Source organism: Portunus trituberculatus, chromosome 11, assembly GCF_017591435.1.
Source record: "Portunus trituberculatus isolate SZX2019 chromosome 11, ASM1759143v1, whole genome shotgun sequence".
Taxonomy (NCBI): domain Eukaryota; kingdom Metazoa; phylum Arthropoda; class Malacostraca; order Decapoda; family Portunidae; genus Portunus; species Portunus trituberculatus.
In genome coordinates this window covers 3322775-3345932 of record NC_059265.1, presented here as the reverse complement: position 1 = coordinate 3345932, position 23158 = coordinate 3322775, and the positions used below count along the sequence as shown (strand labels likewise).

General features: G+C 39.7%; 1 protein-coding gene across 1 annotated transcript; it reads left to right on the top strand.

Annotated features, from left to right (window-relative positions):
* Nucleotides 1-6855: 6855 nt before the first annotated feature.
* On the top strand, nucleotides 6856-11199 carry LOC123502365 (putative nuclease HARBI1). The gene is made up of 4 exons (XM_045251535.1): nucleotides 6856-6890; nucleotides 7726-7877; nucleotides 7981-8060; nucleotides 10018-11199. The coding sequence occupies exons 1-4, from the start codon at nucleotides 6888-6890 to the stop codon at nucleotides 10920-10922; spliced, it is 1140 nt and encodes a 379-aa protein (XP_045107470.1). The 5' UTR covers nucleotides 6856-6887; the 3' UTR covers nucleotides 10923-11199.
* The last annotated feature ends 11959 nt before the right edge of the window (nucleotides 11200-23158 follow it).

Genomic DNA, 23158 nt, shown 5'->3' with positions numbered 1-23158 from the left:
CACTTTCTTCCTGGGAGCTCCTGGCCTCACTGTCCTTTTCTGGCAAATATTCCTCATGTGAGTCACTAATGAGGCCTTCTGATTGACTGTCATTGTCCTCAGAATCCTGTAATTCATCTAATAGAGCCAGCTCACCCTCAGAATCCCTCAAGGGTGACAATGACAACACCATTACACCACACTGGTCAGTAACACACTGCCCGCCGGCCACCACCCTCCCCTCAGGCCACACGGTCCCTCCCCCCAAGCCACCGTACCCAGTGTCCCTGAAAACAGTTAGTCACTTTGTCACTGAACCATAAAAAACACACAAAGCGAGTAGATGAAGCACTGATGGAGCGATGGCGTGCATTACTTCATCGCCTCAGGAGCAAAAATTTTAAAATACCTTGAAACACCCTTAAAACACCCTAATATAGCCTTAAAACAGCCAAAAACAGTCTTAAACATCCTAATACACCCTCAAATAGCCTTTAAACAGCCCTAAAAAGCACTAAAACAGCCTTAACCAATTACTGCCCAGTGGATCATGTTTGGTGATCTGTCTTTGATGGCCTGTATCTTAAACATGCTGAGCAAATTGAGTTTAGAAAAGTGTTCTTACAGTAAGCAGAAGTGGGAGGACCTATTTATAGCAACGACATTCAAATCTCCCCAGTGGTCACGTCATTAGGAGGATTGAATTTTTGTGAATTTTTTGTTCATGTTCAGTAAAAAATGGTGATGAAGTGTATGTCATATTTCTTGATCCTTTTCACTATACAAGCACAACACTTTCTACATGACATGTCAGTTGAATGATCTGCCCTATCACACCATCTACCGAATTGCAAGTTCACTACAATTAGAGGTGACAAATATGGTCCACTGGGCGGAACCGTTATCAGTCACCCAGTGTGAGATTCACAGCAGCACAGCAGCACAGTTGCCTGTAGATGTACTGTATACATCCTCCTGATTCTCTGATATTGTGAATGAATACTTTACAGAGCATATACTTACTAGCTTGAAAAGTTATTTTGCTCAACAGCTGCGAAATATGTCTAATGCTCCTGTGAAATGCCTCAGTGTGCAAGAAGCTACACATTTGTTATGTAGTGAGGAGTTCAACGTTGATCATGATGCAGAAGTAATAATAGACTTGGTGAACATTCCTCCTGATGATGATCTAAGTGATGAGGATGAAGTTGATGATGATAATACACTTATACCAATGGTAAAAGATGTCCCTGGTGCCATTGAAATTCATACCACACAAACCTGGCCAAGGAATGAAGAAAAAACGACGTCTGGACTGTGTTGATACACCAGTGTGGAGTAAGAAGGTTAGCGTTAGTTATTTGTTTAGTATTATGTCATGTTTTGTGTTAATAAAGTAATATGATGATGATTAACGTGTATTCACCAGATTCTTTATGTCATGTTTACTCAGGTATTTGTCTGTGGCCAGAATTACTCAAACACTAATTCATTGATTTTTCATCATTACTGTTGGAGTTTTAACTTGGAAATGCATGTAATGCTAAATATTTACTAAAGTGCTGTTTCTACTTCCAGGCACATGATACCAAGGTACTCCAAGTGGGGTGAGATGTCAAACCAAACCGAGAAGCTGAAGGCCAAACTGCACCAACAACTTGACGGTCACACACCAGTTGACATCTTTGAGGATATTTCACCGACGACATCTTTGCACTCATAAAGCGAGAAACAATCCGTTATGCACACACAGTGAAAAATGATCCCCTGTTTAGCTTGGAAGACCATGAACCAAAAGCCTTCATTGGCTTCCTGATCTATTCTGGGTACGTCACTCTTCCTAGCGAACCACTTTACTGGTCTGATGCTGATGATGTGGCTCAAAATACTGTCAAACAATTAAGCTCTATCCAGGAACAAGTACTTGAAGATAAAAGCGTACCTACATGTACAAGACAACAACAGTCGCCCACAAGATTGCACAGACAAGGCTTTCAAAGTCCGGCCCCTGATTGATATGCTAAATTCTTCATTCCAGCAGTATGGTGTGTTCCATAAGACTTTATCTGTTGATGAAATGATGGTGAGATACTATGGTCATGATGGCCTCAAGCAATTGATCATAGGGAAGCCCATCCATCAGGTTTGGGTACAAGCTGAGGTCGCTTTGTGGTGATGAGGGTTATTGCTACAAATTTGACCTGTACTGTTGAAGTGTGACGTCGCACTGTGCATGGAGTGTTTTGCAAATTTCCACACACGTACATGAATATGAGGTCGAATGTTCATAGCAACAAATACAGTAATGTATATTTTGTGGATGAATAGCAGCAGTGCAGCAGAAAGTGATATAAAAGAGAAATATGTGTATGCCAAGTATTAGGACTCATTTTTGCTCATGTACAATTTATGAATAAAAAGGAACAAATTTGAAACATTACTATTAGCCCAATTTGTAACTAGAAAAATACGCAGATGCTAAGTATACTACGAAAAAAGTAAAGAAACCTGGATTTTTTCCTTTACTAAGGTAAGTATATGCAATGGGGCCGAGACGCTAACTGATCCGCCTGCTGGATCATTTATGTCACCCTCTGCAACTCACTTAGGCTTTGACGCAAGTTATCATGATTTTTCCTTCAGCATGTCTTGGTTAGGTTACAAACACACAGCTTGCCAAAAAGTACTACAATCTCAACACGGGAAATAGGTCTGGGTGTTAATGGGTTAAACACCCTTAAAGCAGCCTAAAACTGCCTTAAACACCCTAAAATAGCCTTAAAACACTTTAAAACAGCATTACATATCCTGAAACAGCCTTAAAACACTCTAAAACAGCATTACACATCCTGAAACAGCCTTAAAACACCCTCAAAGTCTTCAAACACCCTAAAACAACCCAAAACAGCCTTAAAACAGCCTTCAATACTCACAGTTGGCTAGGTGTGTCCCAGCTGGTGCAGTTGCCATGTTCCATCCCTACATAGAGCCACTTCCTTTAGTACGGCCGGTGATCCTGTAGGGAGGAGGTGGTGGTAGTGAAATGGTGTGGTTTTGTGAGCATCTGATGTGGTAATGTTGGTTGTTTGTGGTGGTTGTGGGTGTGGTTGGACAGTGGTGGTGGTGGTGGTAGTAATAGGAGGATTTAAAAAGTAGACTAATATTTTCCGGCCAAAACAAGTGAAAAAATGAGGTTTATGAGACAAAATTGTAAGAAAAAAAATGCTTTCACACACCCCACACTCACCAAACACACACCACACCTGCACACACCATTCCCACACCTGAAACCTTTCCCACACCTGCACACACCACCACAGTACACAGCTTGGTGTGTGGAGGGAGATATGGAGGAAAGAAAAGGAGGTGGCGGAGGGAAAAATGAGAAAAATTGTCAGGTTTTGAAGTGAGATTTAGAAAAGTACTATTTTGACTATCATAGAAGTGAGATAGGAGACTCAAAATTGGAGGGAAGGTGGAGGAAACATGGAGGAAATAGTCTACTGAAGGAAAAGCCTGGAGGTAACCTGTGGAGGGAGATATGGAGGAAACAGGACAAACATTACCTAACCAAAATGCACCCAAAATTACCTAAAATATTGCATCACACAACAAAACACACACACAGACACACACACACACACACACACCTGCACTCCACAAACAACCCTTAAATCACACCTGGAAAATGCCCACAATAAGTTTACCCTAGCCAACCCACACCAAAACAATAAACACTATACATAGGTAGCTATAGTTGACATTACAAAAACATACAAAAAACACATTTACACACCCACCACACTCACAACACACCTGCAGACACCTCTCCCACACACACACACTCACCTCTCCTCTGGAACTTGGTGAGTGGAGTATGTGTGGAGTTTTGCCGCAGAGAGGGCACAGGCAACCCGTCACCACCAGCGGCTCTCCAGGGACCAGTTGTGACCTTGTGGCAAGCCATGGTGCACCTCTGGAATAGTGGTAGTTGTTGTAGTAGTGGTAGTAATAGTATAAGAATCTAGGGTATTACTGCAGAGTTTCACCACAATCAGCTACGTGTTTTTTACCCACCTCAAGAGATTGAGCTCCTGATTATGAGTAATTTGAACCCCATATATACTAGGTGCAACCTTTTTGAATGGCGACACAGATTTTTTAAAATTTAAGCGTGTTTTGGTGATGAGCCGTGACAATAGCCTCCCACATCAAACCCTGCCGCACACTGATGGTGTCAGGCGCTCGCGGCGGCTCGGCGGGCTCCTGACACACCATTGTCTGAGCATGCGCTTAATTGTTTACGCTGATTGATTCTGTTCTTTGAAACTGAAGCGGCGGCCAAGGAAAAAAAAAAGCATAATTATTTCCACCAATCACGACGGCCCCTGAGGTTAGGTTTAATTGGGTTAGCTTAGGTTTAGTTAGGTTAGGTTGGGTTGGGTTGGGTTGGGTTGGGTTGGGTTGGGTTAGGTTAGGTTAATTTATCTTTAGTTAGGTTAGGTTAGGTTAAATTAGGTTGCGTTGGGTTGGGTTAGATTAGCTTGGGTTAGGTTAGGTTGGGTTGGGTTACCTTACCTTAGGTTTAGTTAGGTTACCTTCTTTTCTGGACCAAACTCATTTTTTGTGTTCAATTTTGCCTTGTTTTTAATTCATTTACCACTTGTTTGTTGATGCAAATCATATGATGTTTCGGGGATGTAAAAAAAATGGCTTGATTTGCGCAAAAAACAAGTGCTATTTTAATTCAAAGCAAGCCAAAATCTAACACAAAAAAATGGTTTCGTGCAGAAAGGGCAAGGTGGTGAAGCTCTGTAGGTTTCGCCATTTTGCTCATGCCAACATTAGCCAACCTCAAGCTTTAAAGCCAACCTCAAGCTTTAATTCAAGAACACCTTTTTGCATTTCTGGTTGGAGGCATCGCTTCTTTATAGATGGGGTTAACAATGGAAGGTGTATGGGTGCATAAGGTATCTATGGAGGCAATATGGGGCGCAACAAGGGCAGGAATCACCACCACATATATGTGCATGTGCAGTACAAGGTGAAAAGGACAATTACAGAATACAACGAGACCTGGACAGGCTCATAGCATGGGCAGACAAGTGGCAGATGGAGTTTAATTCTAAAAAGTGTCAACTTATGCATTTAGGTAACGACAACACAAACTTTAACTATGAGATGGAGGGATGTTGGCTAGAGGCAGTAGAGGAAGGAAAGGATTTAGGAGTAGTGATAGACAGGACTATGAAATTTTCAAACCAATGTTTAGAAGCAAGAAATAGGGCAAATAGGATCCTGGCTTTTATAAATACAAATGTTAGTTATAAAAGTAAGGAAGTGGTGCGTAGCTTATATAATTCCTATGTTAGGCCCCATTTAGACCATTGCATACAGGCCTGGTCACCCCACTATAGGCAGGATATCAACATGTTAGAAGCAGTTCAGAGAAGAGCAACTAGGATGATACCAGCATTAAAGCGCCTGGAGTATAGAGATAGATTAAAGGAATTAAACATGTTTTCATTTGAGAGGAGATGTATAAGAGGGGATATGATAGAGTTATTTCAAATGTTCTCAGATACAAACTGCATAGATGTGAGATCTTTCTTTACCTTAGAGGGAAGTAGGACTACAAATCATGGCAGGAAGATTAGAAAGCAAGGCTGCAGGTTAGATAGAAGAAAATATTTCTTTAGTCATAGGGTGGTACACTTCTGGAATGCATTGCCAGAGACGGTTGTAAATAGCACTACTTTGACAATGTTTAAAAACAGATTAGATAAGCACTTCAATTTATTAGATTTATAATTATGTATAGCACTGCATGATAGTTTTATAAGAAATTTACTATAGTTAAACAAGACATGATCCCCATGTATGGGGATCACAGATTGTAGAGGAGTTCGCTGCAGGACTTAGCCCTGTTAATGGGCCAAATATTTAGAATTAGTATATAATGTATTGTGTACTTGTAAGTGTATCTTTAAGTACTGATGACGAGGTCGCTGTGCGATTGATACAGGATGACCTAGATGGGCCCTGGTGGCCCTTTGTTATCCTATTATTTATGTTATATGAAAACATGTTTAATTCCTTTAATCTATCTCTATACTCCAGGCGCTTTAATGCTGGTATCATCCTAGTTGCTCTTCTCTGAACTGCTTCTAACATGTTGATATCCTGCCTATAGTGGGGTGACCAGGCCTGTATGCAATACTCTAAATGGGGCCTAACATAGGAATTATATAAGCTACGCACCGTAGACGCAGGGAGAAGGGTGTAAGCGAGTGTAAGTGTTAACGAGAGAGGGGGGCGAGTGAGAGGCTGATTGAGGCAGTGAAGTGTGTATTGTAGGACAGAGTGGCGCGGTACATGTGCAGATAATCTATTCATTTGTTAATTTGTTTGTCCATTACAGGAATGGGCGATCCAAGGTCAGGGGGGGGGAGGAGTTCCGGGCAGCCTGGCAGTCATTCTTCCCTCACTCACGGCCGATTTCTTAAACAGTGTAATCCTGGGATACCATGTAGTAAGTTAGGTGGACACACAGAATCCGATTTCTTAAAAGCATCTGACGCGGTTCTGTGCCTGGCTAGGATCCCACAATATTGGAACATTCGGGTGTTGACCCAGCACACAACGTCGGGCAAGGATACCCACCCGAAAGAGAAAGACGAAATGTAAGAAATGTATTCATTATGTATAAAATCGCTTCAGAATAAACAATATATATGTTATTTTTCTAATTTTGTTAGTATTTCTCTATGCTTTCAAAGCAGTAACCCTATAATCACTAGTAAAATGTTTTAAGACAACATGCATGGTCGCGCTGGGATTGCGGCGCGTCACAAGCAAAACAAACTTCATCTGCCGAGCTGCACCAAGCTGGGAATTACTTCGTAATAATGGTACGTATGATATATAAATATATGTAAAATAGTCAAAATAAGGAGCATCATGCAAGGAGTGTCCGAATGTTGCAGCATGGTTAGAAGTGAAATCATTAAACCACCCGTCACTCTCAGAAACGAAAGTTACTACGACGCCTCATCATAGTACTACAATTAATTCCAGTTATTTATTTTGCACTTTCGGCCCTTTTACAAAAGGTTTTAAGCTCACACGTCCCTCTACTATCAGCAGTAGGTATGACAGGTTGATTGTAAACACCACAACCCCGCTGATTAGTAGGTTAGCTTGATATGCCGTGGAGGGAGGAGAGGGATTCATCCCCGGTTAAAATTAGGTTATTTTTGTTTAATATAACAGTGGAAAAGCATAACAGATAAACATATATACATGAGAGAGAGAGGGAGCGATGTAAACGCTGTTAAAAGTGAAAGAGCTGTGAAGAAGGACCGGGGAAACAAGGTGAATGGGAGGGACGTGGATAATGGTGGAGTTGCGCTTTTTCTATTACCAATATAATATTCTGAAACTATTTTGTCTTGAAATAGGCCCGATTAGGTCAGGTTAGGTCAAAGCAAGGTTAAGTTAGGTTAGCTTACGGCAAGGTGAGGTTTATAGATTTACCATTACCACATGATAGTCTAATTTACTATTATTATAATCATTTGTTGTTAGGTTAAGATAATTACATTGTCATTTATTACATATTATTATTATTATTATCATCATTAGTATAATTGCCTGTACATGCCTGTACATGAAGCACATACTTAATGCATTACTTTGTTTTAAATACAGTTAAGTGTATATGTAATCCTGTATTACCTATTTCAGGCCTTAGAACTTTTCTGTGGCATTGTTGATCTCCTACAAGAACTTGACTATGAGGAAATAGAAGAAATTCGGCGCTTGAGATTACCACGTACAGTACTACGGGATCGCAGTGACCCAATGGTATACCTCACGGAAGAGGAATTCATCCAAAGGTAATTATCCCACTCGTGGTAGTTATATGCTTCTATCTATTTATAATTATATACTGGCATCTTTTTTTGTGGAACATTTATGAAAGATTGAAAATCCCAACAGGTATCGACTATCAAAGGATGGCGTAAGGGATGTGCTTGAAGAGATCACACCCTACTTGGGAAGAATACGAGATGGAAGAGGTAAGACAATCTATAACAGTAATTATATTTTATATGTATCATTACTTAAGTTTACTATAGAACGATGCTTACATATGTTCTACCTATCTGCCACCGTATCGGAGGCAATTAAATGAGGTGAAGTGAGGGAACTTGAAGCCTTTCTGCTGTTTTTTTTTTATTTATTTATTTTTTTTCTTTTGGTGCGGTTGTACACTGGCCGCCAATGAAAGTGGCGCGTGTTGTTTTTGTGTTTTTTCGTACCATGCATACCATTAAATTTGCCTTAATCATCTATTACTATCATCAAAAATATAATTTCTTTACCTTACCTAATATTTTGTGCTGTTTCCCTTCCTCTTTATGACAGATTCCAACCGACGTGGTACAGAATCTGCTAGTTTTTCCAGATATGTAGGTGACAGTTCTCCCCACACTTGCACGACCGCCTGCTTGAGCTTCGCTACACTGCTCGTGTCCAGATCCTGGAGCTTCTTTTCATCATACTCCACATTTTCAATCGGGTTTAGGTCTGGACTGTTTGCTGGCCAACTTTCAAAATAATTAAGTTCACACATGCCAAACCATTCCTTACAATGTTGGCCGTATGGCATGACGCACCGTCCTGCATGAAGGTTTCACCGTTACACTTGTCGAAGCACTCTTCAAGATTGTCATGCAGCAGGTCAAGATATGTTTCTGTGTTCATTGACACTCCTTTGTCAAGCATAACTAAGTTGCCAACACCAAAGTAGCTGAAACACCCCCACACCATCACAGAGGAGGGATGCTTAACTGCGTTTACAGTGTACCGTTCGTCATATCTGTCCGAGTTTCTTGGTCGGCGTACTCTTTTGTGTGGTGTTCCTGTCACATAGAACATGCTCTCATCTGACCACACTACTCTTCTCCACTTCTCTAATGGCCAGTCTTTATGGTCCTGAGCAAATCTGACTCTTTTAGCTTTGTGGGCGGGTGTAAGCAGTGGTTTCTTTGCAGCACGGTAACTTTTCATGTCGAGGTCCTCCAGTGTCCGCCGCTGTATTGTCCTTATGGAGACATGTGTCAGCAGATCAGGGTAATTTTGTTTAATTTCTCTTCCTGTGAGGAATGGCGAGACACTTAGCTGACGCTTAATCAGTGTCAGTGTCCTCTTTGATAAAATACGGCTGCGTCCAGGGGCAGTTTTCTTCACTGGTGCTAATTTTCCGGTATTGTCTCTGCATCGCTTCAACCAGCGTTGTACTGTTCTTAGTGGGAGTCCTGTCTCCTTTGAAATATGCTTAGAGCCAAAACCACCCTTCCGGAGTGAGTCAATAAGGGCTATATTGACTGGAGATATTTGATGTTTACGTGCCATTGACACTTAAGTTTCCACACCAATATGAAAGAGAACGAAGAAAACTGACACACTGTGCGGGGAGCGGGTAAGCAAGTGTACTTCCTTACGTGAGCAAGTGACAACTGAGTGATAATTTTTTGAAGTGTGACGGTTGATAGATGTTTAAAGAACCGGCCTATGTTGCCACTTCTAGATATTAGCCACATTCTTTTCAAATGAGCTACAGTTCTTCCCGCGCTATGAGATACGGGTTTGTTTATAATGCGCGCCACTTTCATTGGCGGCTGGGTGTATAAGGAGATCTAAGGGAATGAGTGAGGGGATGGGTATAACTATCAACATTAAGATGCCATTTTTGCATACAGTATGTATTACTTTATGCTTAATTATTGCTTAAATGTTTTCTACCAATGCTATCCCTTCCAAGCTCTTTGATTTCTTGATGCATGTACCTTTGTATCAGAGGCTCCCATCACTTTCTATGACTCGCACACTTAGAAATTTTTTTTTAATGTTAGACATATGTATCAGTCTATCTATCTTAATATCTACCAGCAAATTTGTTTATGTATTGTCCTTTTCAAGTAGCCAGACCCAAAGTTTTCTGCTTCCTAAAAGTTTATAAACTCTTTGCAGGAAGTAGTGTGCCGCAGTACCTGCAGCTTCTTGTGTCGCTTCGCTACATGGCGACAGGAAACTTCCAAATCACGCTCTCAGATTGTGCAGAGATGTCGGCAGCATCCGTTTGCAGATTTGTGAGGCGTATTGCAACAGCAATTGCCTCAACTGCCCCACGCCACATACACTTCCCTGATCATCAAGAGACTCATGCCATTGTCAATGAATTCTACAGGATTGCTCAACTACCTGGAGTAATTGGCTGTGTTGATGGAACTCATATAAAAATCAAAAGTCCTGGGGGGGATGATCCTGAACAGTACTGCTGTAGGAAGGGATTTATGTCCCTAAATGTGCAGGGTGCATGTGATGCAAAATTAAGGTTTACAAATATTGTATGTAGTTGGCCTGGTTTCACACATGATGCAAGAATTTTTGAAAATTCCAGAATTTACACAAAGCTTGAACATGGAGGATATTCTGGGCATCTGTTGGGTGACAGTGCATACCCATGTACTCCTTTTATACTAACTCCAATACTAAATCCTAGAAATGAAAAAGAAGAGAGATACAATGCAGCACACATTAGAACTAGGAATACTATAGAAAGGGCTTTTGGTGTGTGGAAGAGAAGATTTGGAATCCTAAGTATTCCAATGCAGACCAAGCTTGGTACCACAAAGCTTATTATCATGGCATGTGCTATATTGCATAATATTGCTATTTCAAGGCGGTATCCACTTGTAGATGAGCCATGCTGCCCAGAAGGCAATGATGACAATGATGTTAATGAGGTTAGACATGCTGCTGCTGCTGCTGCTGACGATGAAGATGATGATGATATAAATGGTGGTGAAATGGCAGTTGATGGTGCTGAGGAGGGTGCTAACAAGAGACGGTTGCTTATCGAAAGGTGGTTTTAGGCCAGGGGTGGCAGGGAATGGCTGTTGGATTTAACATTCTGAGTAGAACTCTACCAGTTTGTGCTATATCACAATAGTTTATGATCTTTTATTGATAAACTTTCCATCTGTTCTTTCAATATATATTTATGTGTATAATTTCTAAGTGGGAGATGACATATACAGAGAAATGTACACCTCAATGGGCAATGTAATGTTTTTATGTTTGGTTGTGTTGCGGAGATAGAATTAAAATGTACAAGTATAAAATAAAATAACAATGCTACACTTCAAGGTATTCTTTATTTTTATTTTCTCCAGTGTTAGCTTATGGTAGTTGTTGGTGCATACCTGCTACCCTTTCAAGGGCTGCAGCAATTCTTTCTGCGGCAGATGCCATTCTGTCAGCTGCCGACCCAATTTTATTGGCAGTGGAGGCTATGCTGTCCAGCGTTGTCCCGCTTTTCTGCAAGGGCCTCAAATGTTGAGGCCAGTTGATCGCGAAATTGTTTTTGCTGTTTGGCACACCTGCCATAAGCAGCAGATTTACTTTCTGCTGCCTTCCTCTTCTGTCCTGTGAAGGACTGGTTTTGGGTGGCAGCTGTGGCACTATTGCTGGGAGCAGAGCAGGTGCCTTTGAGGTCAGGAGGAGCGGAGGTACTAGCACCTGGGAGGTGCACATCTTCTGCATCAATAAATTCTGCAAAATAGATAAAACATACAAGTTACACATCTTGAAATATTTTCACTAATCCCCACTTCACCCCATGCTCTATTCATACATACATCTTGTGGGGTATACATACATTATACATACATTCATACATTCATATACATTCATACATACATCCTCTCACTCTTGCCATCTCGAACTCTCTCACATTACCTTATCTAACTTAGTCTCAGGCAAAAAATTTAATTACTTGTATATTTTGCCTATCTCTTGTATGAAGTGTCCAGGCTTGACATTCATATAGAACAATCTTTTAAAAGCAGGACTGTATGGAATGTTGATTAGCTTTGATAATGGACATACAGCAAAAAAAGGTTAATTGAGAACATAACAAATTGATAAATTTCCTCGAAGGCAGTTAGTACTGAAGGCATTCACCAATAAATTGTACTTTCAATAACCAATGAGAAGAAAGTATTGTTAATTGCTATTACTTAAAATATGAATAATTGACATACCACAGTCCTCACTCCTGATGATAAGTGGACTGCCAGGGTTGTCCAAGACCAGATCTTGTGCTGGCTGCTGTCCTGCAGCTTCAGGTGTGTCAGCTGTAAACACAAAATTATATATTTATATTAATATATTATGATATATTAAGTAAAAAGTTTGTTTTACATATTCCACATGCATGGGAAGCCAGTTCTGCGGCTCAATGTACCTCTGTGATGAACAATTGCACGTTCTTGCTAGCAATTATATTTACTTGAAAAACATTGAAACTACACATCTGGTTAGGTTAGGTAAGGTTAACAAAAATGTGTAATTGTTCATCGTTGTGGTATTGGGGCAGGAGTGTCGGTTGTGGGGCCGGTGTGACAAGGGTGTGGGACCACCATGCATGCACACCTGTTTTTTTTTTTTTTTAGTTTTTATTTTAAACATGTTAAAAAGTTCATAAAAAATAGGTTTTTTTAACTCACCACATTCCAGTGCTGTGGAATTGAGTCGGGCCAGTACGCGTGCTTCTACAAATTCACTATCAAGGATGTCGTCAGGTACTGGCAGCCTATTATTAATGATCAGCTGTACAATCAGCGTTACCTCATCAGCTGGTTTTGGTGGGGCTGGTGGTGGCCCACCACCAGTCTGATGGGTTTCCCGGATGTACCTGCTGTGATCCTTCTTCACTCTGTAAAAACACACCCATTAATTAATTATTTTTTACTTTATTTATTTATGTATTTATTTACTTAGTTTTGTTTTGCAGACACTACTACATTCAAAGCTACATGAATAGTCTTACATTATGTTAGGTTATATAATTTAAGTTTGTGTTATGTTAAGCTAAGTTTCTTAGGGTTGAACATATTGAACGATGAGTGAATTTAGTGATATGACACAAAAGTTATCCTAACCTAACCTATTAATAGTTTGAGGAAGAAAATGCATCTGAGAAAATGTCTAACAAAATGTGCACTTCCTAATATCTAACTAGTTTTCTTCTCACACAGTTTTCCTGTTTTGTAAAATAATACTGTTTGCTTTGGTTTGGTTTGGGTTTCTTTAGGTGAGGCCATGATTTGGTTAGATTGAGGTTAGGTAAGTTTGTTAAGTTATATTTGGTCACCTTTCAATATTTTTCTGGTAGATTTACATGTTTTGACTGATTTATCATAACAGATTTCGTTGCAAATCTACCTAGTTTTCATGGGGGGAGGGGGTAATACTAGCCACCTTTACCAATAGTAGTAAAAATACAGTAGTAAACTAATTCCAAAATCATAACAATTACATCAAAACTTCTCATGTTTCCAACCTTAATTTACCAAATGGTGCATGCTTTTCCCTCATTTTCATACTTACTTATTCTTTAAGTACTCCCAAGTCCTCTTCAACTGGTGAATATTCTTGGGCTCCGCCGTGGAGAAACATACATTAAAGTTCTTCGTGATCGTCACTGTGGGTGGTGTGGTGTGGTGCCATTACTCCATTGTAATAAACTGTCTTCACTGCCTCATTGTGGTGTTGTCACTAAGTAATAAATTGTGTAGAAATCTTTTTGTTATGGTAAATTTGCTTTCCTGGGAATATTTGTGCATGGGTGGTTTGTGAGTCGCCTCAAGCTGGCTGAGGTCACTGTCTCTCACACCAATATTGCCGCCATTAACCTCCCACTCACTCTAAACAATAACATGGCAGAAATTAAAAACACACTAATTAATTTAAAGCTTTTTATTTATTATCATGAGCAATACAAAAACAATTGGAGAAAGGATGAACTAATATGAACAAAATGACTCCTTATCATGAGGGATAAAATTGAATAGCATAGTAAATTAAGAAAAAAAGACTGGAAAATCCTGAATGAGATAAAGAAAAAAAATGGTCCAAAATACTGCACTACTGGCCAAAAAATAGGAAAAATTAGTAAAAAACTGGCCAAAAAAACAAATGGCCCCTAAACACAGGAAAATAGTAAAAAAACTGGCCAAAAAACCCAAAAATGGCCTCTAAAAACTGTACTAAGTCAAAAATACTTGAGAGAGTCTCCGGAGACAAGGCAGATTGCATACTGGAGCTAAAATTAAATGCAAGAGTCTCCCTATACTTTTATTCAACAATTCTTGACATTAGTACATTGCCTGCAAAACTCTACAAATACTTAATAGTAAAAAAAAATGAATAAACAATGAATAAACAGTAAAAATATGAAAGATTACAGCAAAAACTCTACACAAATTTTCAAACATTAAAAAAAGTCAACAATTATTCAACTTAATACAAAATAGACATTTACAACAATTTACTACAATTTAAGAGAGAGAGAGAGAGAGAGAGAGAGAGAGAGACAATGAAATAATAATAATTTACATGAAAACAACGAGAGAGAGAGAGAGAGAGAGAGAGAGAGAGAGAGAGAGAGAGAGAGAGAAACAATGAAATAATAATAATTTACATGAAAACAATACATTTTAAACACACACACACACATGGCCCGGTAGCTCAGTGGTTAAAGCACTGGCTTCACAAGCCAGAGGACCGGGGTTCGATTCCCCGGCCGGGTGGAGATATTTGGGTGTGTCTCCTTTCACGTGTAGCCCCTGTTCACCTAGCAGTGAGTAGGTACGGGATATAAATCGAGGAGTTGTGACCTCGTTATCCTGGTGTGTGTTGTGTGCCTGATCCCAGGATCGGAAATAATGAGCTCTGAGCTCGTAACGTCTGGCTGTCTCGTCAGAGACTGCAGCAGATCAAACACACAGTGAAAACACGATAACCCCTTCAGTACTGGGACACATTTTTACCTTGAGATTTGTGCACCATTAGACCATTTTATTGACATTATTGAAGGCCTATGAAGGTCACAAGATTAATGGCCACAGTCTTCACAATTTTCACCCCAACATGACTTTGTGAAGCTGTACAAAATCACCACAAGGAATAGGGAAATGTGTCATGGTACTGAAGGGGTTAAGATACCATTCATTACCATTCATTGAAGCAATCTACATAGTAAGATACACTCTTGATACACCCCTGACACAATGACACACTGACACACTCTCACCTCACTCACAAACTCCTAAAAACTCTACATTACCTTTAAGAAATAAGAAAAAAGTGATTATCTCGCACTCACACACACACACACACACACACACACACACACACACACACACACACACACACACTCAGCTTTCATGACAAAAATAAGCTATTTCTGCAAAGCTTCCTTACAACACCATTAACCCCTTCAGTAGGGTGACACATTGCCATATATCCCTTGTGGTGACTATTTAGTGATTCTTACAGCTTCACAAACTCATGTGGGGGATTAAAAGAGTGAAGACTGTGGCTAATAATTTTGTGACCTCCATACACCCTTCCTAATGTCAATATAATGGTCTTATTGTAGCAAAACTGTCTTAAAATACACTCAAAACACACCAAACTGTCTTAAAATGGTATCTAAACACACAAAACTGTCTTAAAATGGTATCAAAACACACCAAACTGTCTTAAACTACCCTCAAAACATGCTAATCTGTCTTAAAATCTTCTCAAAACACATCAAACTATCTTAAACTGCCCCAAAAATATACCAAACTGTTTTAAAATGGTCTCAAAACACACCAAACATATCATAAACTATCCTAAAAACATGCCAAACTGTCTTAAACTGCCCTCAAAACATGCCAAACTGACTTAAATGGTCTGAAAACACACCAAACTGTCTTTAAAAGCCATATAAACATGCCAAACTGTCTTCAAATTGTCTCAAAACTCACCAAACTGTCTTAAAATGGCCTATACACATGCCAAACTGTCTTAAAATTGCCCCAAAACACACCAACTATCTTAAAATGCACTCAAAACATGCAAAACTGTCTTAAACTGCCATAAAAACATGCCAAGCTATCTTAAACTACCCTCAAAACATGCCAAACTGTCTTAACATGCCCTCAAAACATACCAAACTGTCTTAAATTGCCATTAAAACACACCAACTGTCTTAAAATCCCCTCAAAACATGCAAAACTGTCTTAAACTGGCCTAAAAACATGCCAAGCTATATTAAACTACCCTCAAAACATGCCAAACTGTCTTAACATGCCCTCAAAACGTACCAAAATGTCTTAAACTGTCATTAAAACATGCCAAGCTGTCTTAAAATGTCCTTAAAACATGCCAAACTGTCTTATAATGCATTAAAAATATGCCAAACTGTCTTAAACTGCCCTATAAACATGCCAAGCTGTGTAAAACTACTGTCAAAACATGCCAAACAGTATTAACATGCCCTCAAAACATACCAAACTGTCTTAAACTGCCATTAAAACATGTCAAGCTGTCTTAAAATGTCCTTGAAACATGCAAAATTGTCTTATAGTGCTCTAAAAACATGCCAAGCTGTCTAAAACTACCGTCAAAACATGCCAAACTGTCTTAAACTGCCATTAAAACATCCCAAGCTATCTTAAAATGTCCTCAAACATGCCAAATTGTCTTATGGGGCCCTTAAACTTGCCAAACTGTCTTAAACTGCCATAAAACATGCCAAGCTATCTTAAACTACCCTCAAACATGCCAAACTGTCTTGTAATGCCTCAAACATGCCAAACTGTCTTAAACTGCCATTAAAACATGCCAAGTTGTCTTAAAATGTACTCAAACATGCCAAGCTGTCTTGAACTGCCCTAAAAACATGCCAAGCTGTCTAAAACTACTGTCAAAACATGCCAAACTGTCTTAAACTACCGTCAAAACATGCCAAACTGTCTTAACATGCCCTCAAAACATACCAAACTGTCTTAAACTGCCATTAAAACATGCCAAACTGTCTTATAATGCCCTAAAAACATGCCAAGCTGTCTTAAACTGCCCTAAAAACATGCCAAGCTGTCTTAAACTACCCTCTAAACATGCCAAACTGTCTTATAATGCCCTCAAAACACATCAAATCGTCTTAAAAATGGCCATAAAACCATGTCTCCATATTTCTTTTGGTTACTATTTGGTGATTTTCTAAAACTTCACAAACTCATGTGGGGGATTAAAATATTGAACACTGTGGCCATTATTCTTGTGACCTCCATAGACCCTTGTTAATGTCATTGAAATGGTCTAATGGTACACAAATCTCAGGTAAAACATGTGTCCCAGTACTAAAGGGGTTAATATAGTGAAGACTGTGGCCATTATTCTTGTGACCTCCATAGGCCCTTGCTAATGTCATTGAAATGGTCTAATGGTACACAAATCTCAAGGTAAAAATGTGTCCCAGTACTAAAGGGGTTAATATCGTGAAGACTGTGGCCATTAATCTTTTGACCTCCATACACCCTTGCTGATATCAATAAAATGGTTTAATGGTACACAAATTTCAAGGTAAAAATGTGTCACAGTACTGAAGGGGTTAAGGACCATTGATAGAAGCAATCTACATAGTAAGATACACTCTTCATACACCCCTGACCTTCATTACTGGGACACATTTTTACCTTGAGATTTGTGTACCATTAGACCATTTTATTGACATTACCAAGGGTCTATGGAGGTGACAAGATTAATGGCCACAATCTTCACTATTTAAACCCCTTCAGTACTGGGACACATTTTTACCTTGAGATTTGTGTACCATTAGAATATTTTATGAACACTTGAAAAGGTCTATAAAAGGCAGAAGATCAATGGCCACAATCTTCACTATTCTAACCCCTTCAGTACTGGGACACATTTTCACTTCGAGATTTGTGTACCACTAGACCATTCGGAAAGGTCTATGGAAGTCACAAGATTAATAGCCACAGTCTAAACCATTTTAACCCCTTCAGTACTGGGACACATTTTCACCTTGAGATTTGTGTACCATTAGACCATTTTATTGACATTAGCAAGGGTCTATGGAGATGACAAGATTAATGGCCACAGTCTTCACTATTTTAACCCCTTCAGTACTAGGACACATTTTTACCTTGAGTTTTGTGTATCATTAGACCATTTTATTGACATTAGCAAGGGTCTATGGAGGTCACAACATTAATGGCCATAGTGGCATAGTCTTCACCATTTTAACCCCTTCAGTACTGGGACACATTTCTACCTAGAGATTTGTGTACCATTTGACCATTTTATTGACATTAGGAAGGATCTATAGAGGTCAGAAGATTAATGGCCATAGTCTTCACTGTTTTAATCCCCACACAAGTTTGTGGAGGTGTATAAAATCACTAAACAGTCACCACAAGGAATATGGAAATGCATCAAGGCACTCAAGGGCTTAAGTGTGTTTTTTTATGGTTCTAGAGGCAGAATGACAAGACTTCTACAATACTAACTGGAGAAACAGTCTTGAAAACCCCGCCAGTCATCTCTGCGGCCTTGGAAAACAGTCATGGTGAGAGAATAAAGCATTTTTAAGTGTGTTTTTATGGTTCTAGAGGCAGAGTGGCAACATTTCTATATTATAACTGGAGAAACAGTCTTGAAAACCCTGTCAATCATCTGCGGCCTTGGAAAATAGTCATGGTGGAGAATAAAGTGTTTTTAAGGGTGTTTTTAAGGTTCTAGAGGCAGAGTGACAACACTTTTACAATATTAACTGGAGAAACAACTGTCAATCATCTCTGGCCTTGAAAAATAGTCACAGTGAAGAGAATAAAGCATTTTTAAGTGTGTTTTATGGTTTTAGAGGCAGAGTGGCAAGATTTCTATATTATAACTGGAGAAACAGTCTTGAAAACCCTGTCAATCATCTGCGGCCTTGGAAAATAGTCACAGTGAGAGAATAAAGTATTTTTAAGGATGTTTTTAAGGTTCTAGAGGCAGAGTGACAACATTTCTACAATATTAACTGGAGACACACTCTTGAAACACCACCAGTCATCTCTGCAGCCTTGGAAAATAGTTATGGTGGAGAATAAACCATTTTTAAGTGTGTTTTTATGGTTCTAGAAGCAGAGTGGCAAGATTTCTATATTATAACTGGAGAAACACTCTTGAAAACCCCGCCAGTCATCTCCGTGGCCTTGGAAAATAGTCATAGTGAGAGAATAAAGCATTTTTAAGTGAGTGGCAACATTTCTATATCATTAACTGGAGAAACATTCTTGAAAACCCTGCTAGTCACCTGTGGCCTTGGAAATTAGTCATGGTGGAGAATAAAGCTTTCCCTCTGAGCTCAGTAAGTGAAGGAGTGAGTGAGTGCTGAGTGAATCTCTTAACAAGCACACTGCATCTTTGTCCAGAGAGAGAGAGAGAGAGAGAGAGAGAGAGAGAGAGAGAGAGAGAGAGAGAGAGAGAGAGAGAGAGAGAGAGAGAGAGAGAGAGAGAGAGAGAGAGAGAGAGAGAGAAAATGACAATATTTATTCAATATATTTCACCTTTTCTTATTTTGTCTTCATTCATTGTTTCTTCTTCTTCTTCTTGTTATCTTCCTGTTCCTCTTCCTCCTCCTCCTTGGCTGTTCTCTCTCCCTCCATATCTTGACACAACCTGAAATAAATCAAGCTGTATTAGTACACTCAAACTTCACCCACATCATTATTATAGTTTATTGACCATCAACATCCCTTACAAACTTACACTTAATTATATACGATTGGTGCATAAAATAATGACAATTAATTCCTCATCTATGCCCATAAAACTTCATATTTCAATAAACAATGCATCACTCTTACCAGTTAACCAAAAGAAAGAAAAGGAACTCAATTATTTACGTCAAAAATCAATAAAGCACTATTTTTCAACTGATTAAACTGAAGAAAAAAGAAAATATCCTATAAGAAACACTAATCTTGAAATAAACAGTAACAATTAACAGCCACACACCAATAATATACTGGTACACCTCGCCTACACCCACCAATCCATACCATTGTAACGTTAATGACAAAAAAACTAATTTGTCGTGTTTCTCTCAATTCCAAATTAGACTTAAGAAAATATTAAGAATTATATTATCTTTTTTTTTATTTGATTTATCTAGACCATGTTGGGTTTTTCAAGGGAATTTCAGGGCTAAAGGGGCTACTTTCTGAGGCACCTCCTATCTCAAAGCCCACCCGCTAGGAAACCGTCGCCCCAAGTGAGGAAGCCCAACCTACACTCGGACCGTGGACAGGATTCGAACCAGTGCGCTTGGAGACCCCTCGAACCCCAAAGCACGCATGGTTCCACTGTACCACGGCGGCCCCCTGTATTTCTCTCTATCTAAGGCCAGTTAGCCACCAATGCTTCACCCATACATAGATAATACACCCATACCAATACTGGCTGCTATGTACCATTAGTGGGTTTCCTATGTACCACTGCTTTGCTTACTATGTACCATTGGTGGGCTGCTATGTACCAGATACAGTAAATCTCTCTGTCTCTCTCTCTCTCTCTCTCTCTCTCTCATATATACAGTAAGTCCTCGTTATACGGTACATGTGCGTTCCTGAAAACTTTACCGCAAATTGAGATTAGCGTATACCGAACCCATTATAACATGTAGTGATAGGGAATGTTCCAACACGTTGAAAGTCACCCCTACACACAGGAAAATAGTTATAGAAAAAGATATAAAGTACTGCGCAAAATAAATGAAGTATAAATGCTGCCGCCACGTGGGATGAAGGAATCGCACAGGTGGCAGGTTTGAATTGGCTTGGGGACAGCTCCAGATACTCGTGTATTTCGGATAGTGGTGATCCCAATACGCAGGCGATTACTGTCATTAAAATTTGTCAACCACTAACACTGAGCATACTGTACATTGACTTAACACAGCCTTAGTCCTCAGCATGATCCACACATTTCTGTGCTTGACCTCCACTACTTCAAAAGGCTTCATTTAAATTTACAGGAGATTTTTAAGGTGTTTTTACAGTTCTAGAGGCAGATTGATAAGATTTCTACATGGTTAACTGAAGAAACACTCTTGAAAACCCTGCTAATCATTTATGTGGCCTTGGAAAAGAGTCGTGGTGAGAGAGCAAAGCCTTTCTCAATACGGACCCAGCAGTTCAGTGCACTGGTTTAAAATTGTGCTGTTATGGATTTGTTCTTATTTCATCATTTTTCACGTCGCCATAGACGACTAGCTGGGTTTTCAAGACAGTCTCTCTTTATGATCAAGTAGAAATCTTGCTAATCTATCACCAGAACCATAAAAATACTCTTCAAAACCTGAGTATCTTCAAGTAATGCCTTTAGAAATAGTCGTGGTGAGAGAGCAAATAGGTATTTTGTAGACCTAGTCTCTTCACTCTGCCATGCACTGCTTAGGCCCAGGCAAGCCAGCAGCCAAGAAGGAAGCCTCGAGATGCACAGCTTCAATGAGAGAGAGAGAGAGAGAGAGAGAGAGAGAGAGAGAGAGAGAGAGAGAGAGAGAGAGAGAGAGAGAGAGAGAGAGAGAGAGAGAGAGAGAGAGAGAGAGAGAGAGAGAGAGAGAGAGAGAGAGAGAGAGAGAGAGAGAGAGAGAGAGAGAGAGAGAGAGAGAGAGAGAGAGAGAGAGAGAGAGAGAGAGAGAGAGAGAGAGAGAGAGAGAGAGAGAGAGAGAGAGAGAGAGAGAGAGAGAGAGAGAGAGAGAGAGAGAGAGAGAGAGAGAGAGAGAGAGAGAGAGAGAGAGAGAAGAGAGAGAGAGAGAGAGAGAGAGAGAGAGAGAGAGAGAGAGAGAGAGAGAGAGAGAGAGAGAGAGAGAGAGAGAGAGAGAGAGAGAGAGAGAGAGAGAGAGAGAGAGAGAGAGAGAGAGAGAGAGAGAGAGAGAGAGAGAGAGAGAGAGAGAGAGAGAGAGAGAGAGAGAGAGAGAGAGAGAGAGAGAGTTAAGAGAGAGAGAGAGAGAGAGAGAGAGAGAGAGAGAGTGGTTACTGCTAACCTAACCTTACCACACCAGTGTTGACAAGCCCTGCACTACAGCCACCACATACAAAACCAACATTACTAACACACATACTGACAACACTGACCTAACACAACAATAATAATACTTACCTCACACACCCACACACACACATATAATGATATGCCAGTAGGAATTGACAGTTATATGAACATGTTTGCGGACAATACTAAAATTATGAGGAGCGTAAAGAATGTGGAAGAATGTAACAAGTTACAGGAAGATCTTGATAAAATATATGAGTGGAGTAAAGAGTGGCTGATGGAATTTAATATAGACAAGACCCATGTTATGAAAATGGGAAGAAGTAGATACAGAGCAAACTGGGATTACAGACTGGGTGGTGAGAAAATTAAAGAGACCAATGAGGAGAAAGACTTAGGAGTAACCGTGCAAAACACTTTGTCACCGGAGAAACACATTAACAAGATTTTTTGGAAAACATACAACATGCTTCAAAATATTGGCCTTGCATTCCACTACCTAGATGAAGGAATAATGAAGAACATACTATGCACTTTAATAAGACCCCAGCTAGAATATGCAGCATGTGTCTGGTCACCGCATATGAAGAAAAATGTGAAGAAGGTGGAAAGGGTACAGAGGCTGGCAACAAGGATGGTACCAGGACTCAGGGAGTTAGACTATGAGGAAAGACTGAGGAAGCTGGGGCTGACCACATTAGAAGAGAGAAGAACAAGAGGAGACATGATAACTATGTATAAATTGGTGAACAAGATTGACATACTGGATAGAGAATTGATAAAGGTGACCACAAGTAATTATCTCCGAGGACATGGAAAAAAGCAAATAAAGGACATCTGTCTAAATGACGTGAGAAAATACAGTTTCCCATCGTAGCATTGATAAGTGGAATAAACTGAGCAGTCATGTCGTTGATGCGGTGTGTGTCAATCAGATGAAAGAGAGATATGACAGGAATGGACAAGGAGACAGGACACAGAGAGCTTAGCTCGGGCCCTGTAATACACAAATAGGTAAATACAAATAGGTAAATACACACACACACACACACACACACACCTAAAGAAGAAGGAAAGAAAGATTGGTTTAATGCAAGATGTGCTAGGGCAAAGGAGAAACGAGATGGAGCATGGAAAAGGTGGAGAAGAAACAGAAATCCAGAAAATAAGGAAAACTTCAAAACAGCAAGAAATGAATATGCTAAGGTGA

Coding starts and splice junctions, on each gene's coding strand:
- LOC123502365 (XM_045251535.1), top strand. Junction 7,878..7,980: donor GAAGAGGAATTCATCCAAAG/GTAATTATCCCA, acceptor AAATCCCAACAG/GTATCGACTATCAAAGGATG. Junction 8,061..10,017: donor AAGAATACGAGATGGAAGAG/GTAAGACAATCT, acceptor AACTCTTTGCAG/GAAGTAGTGTGCCGCAGTAC.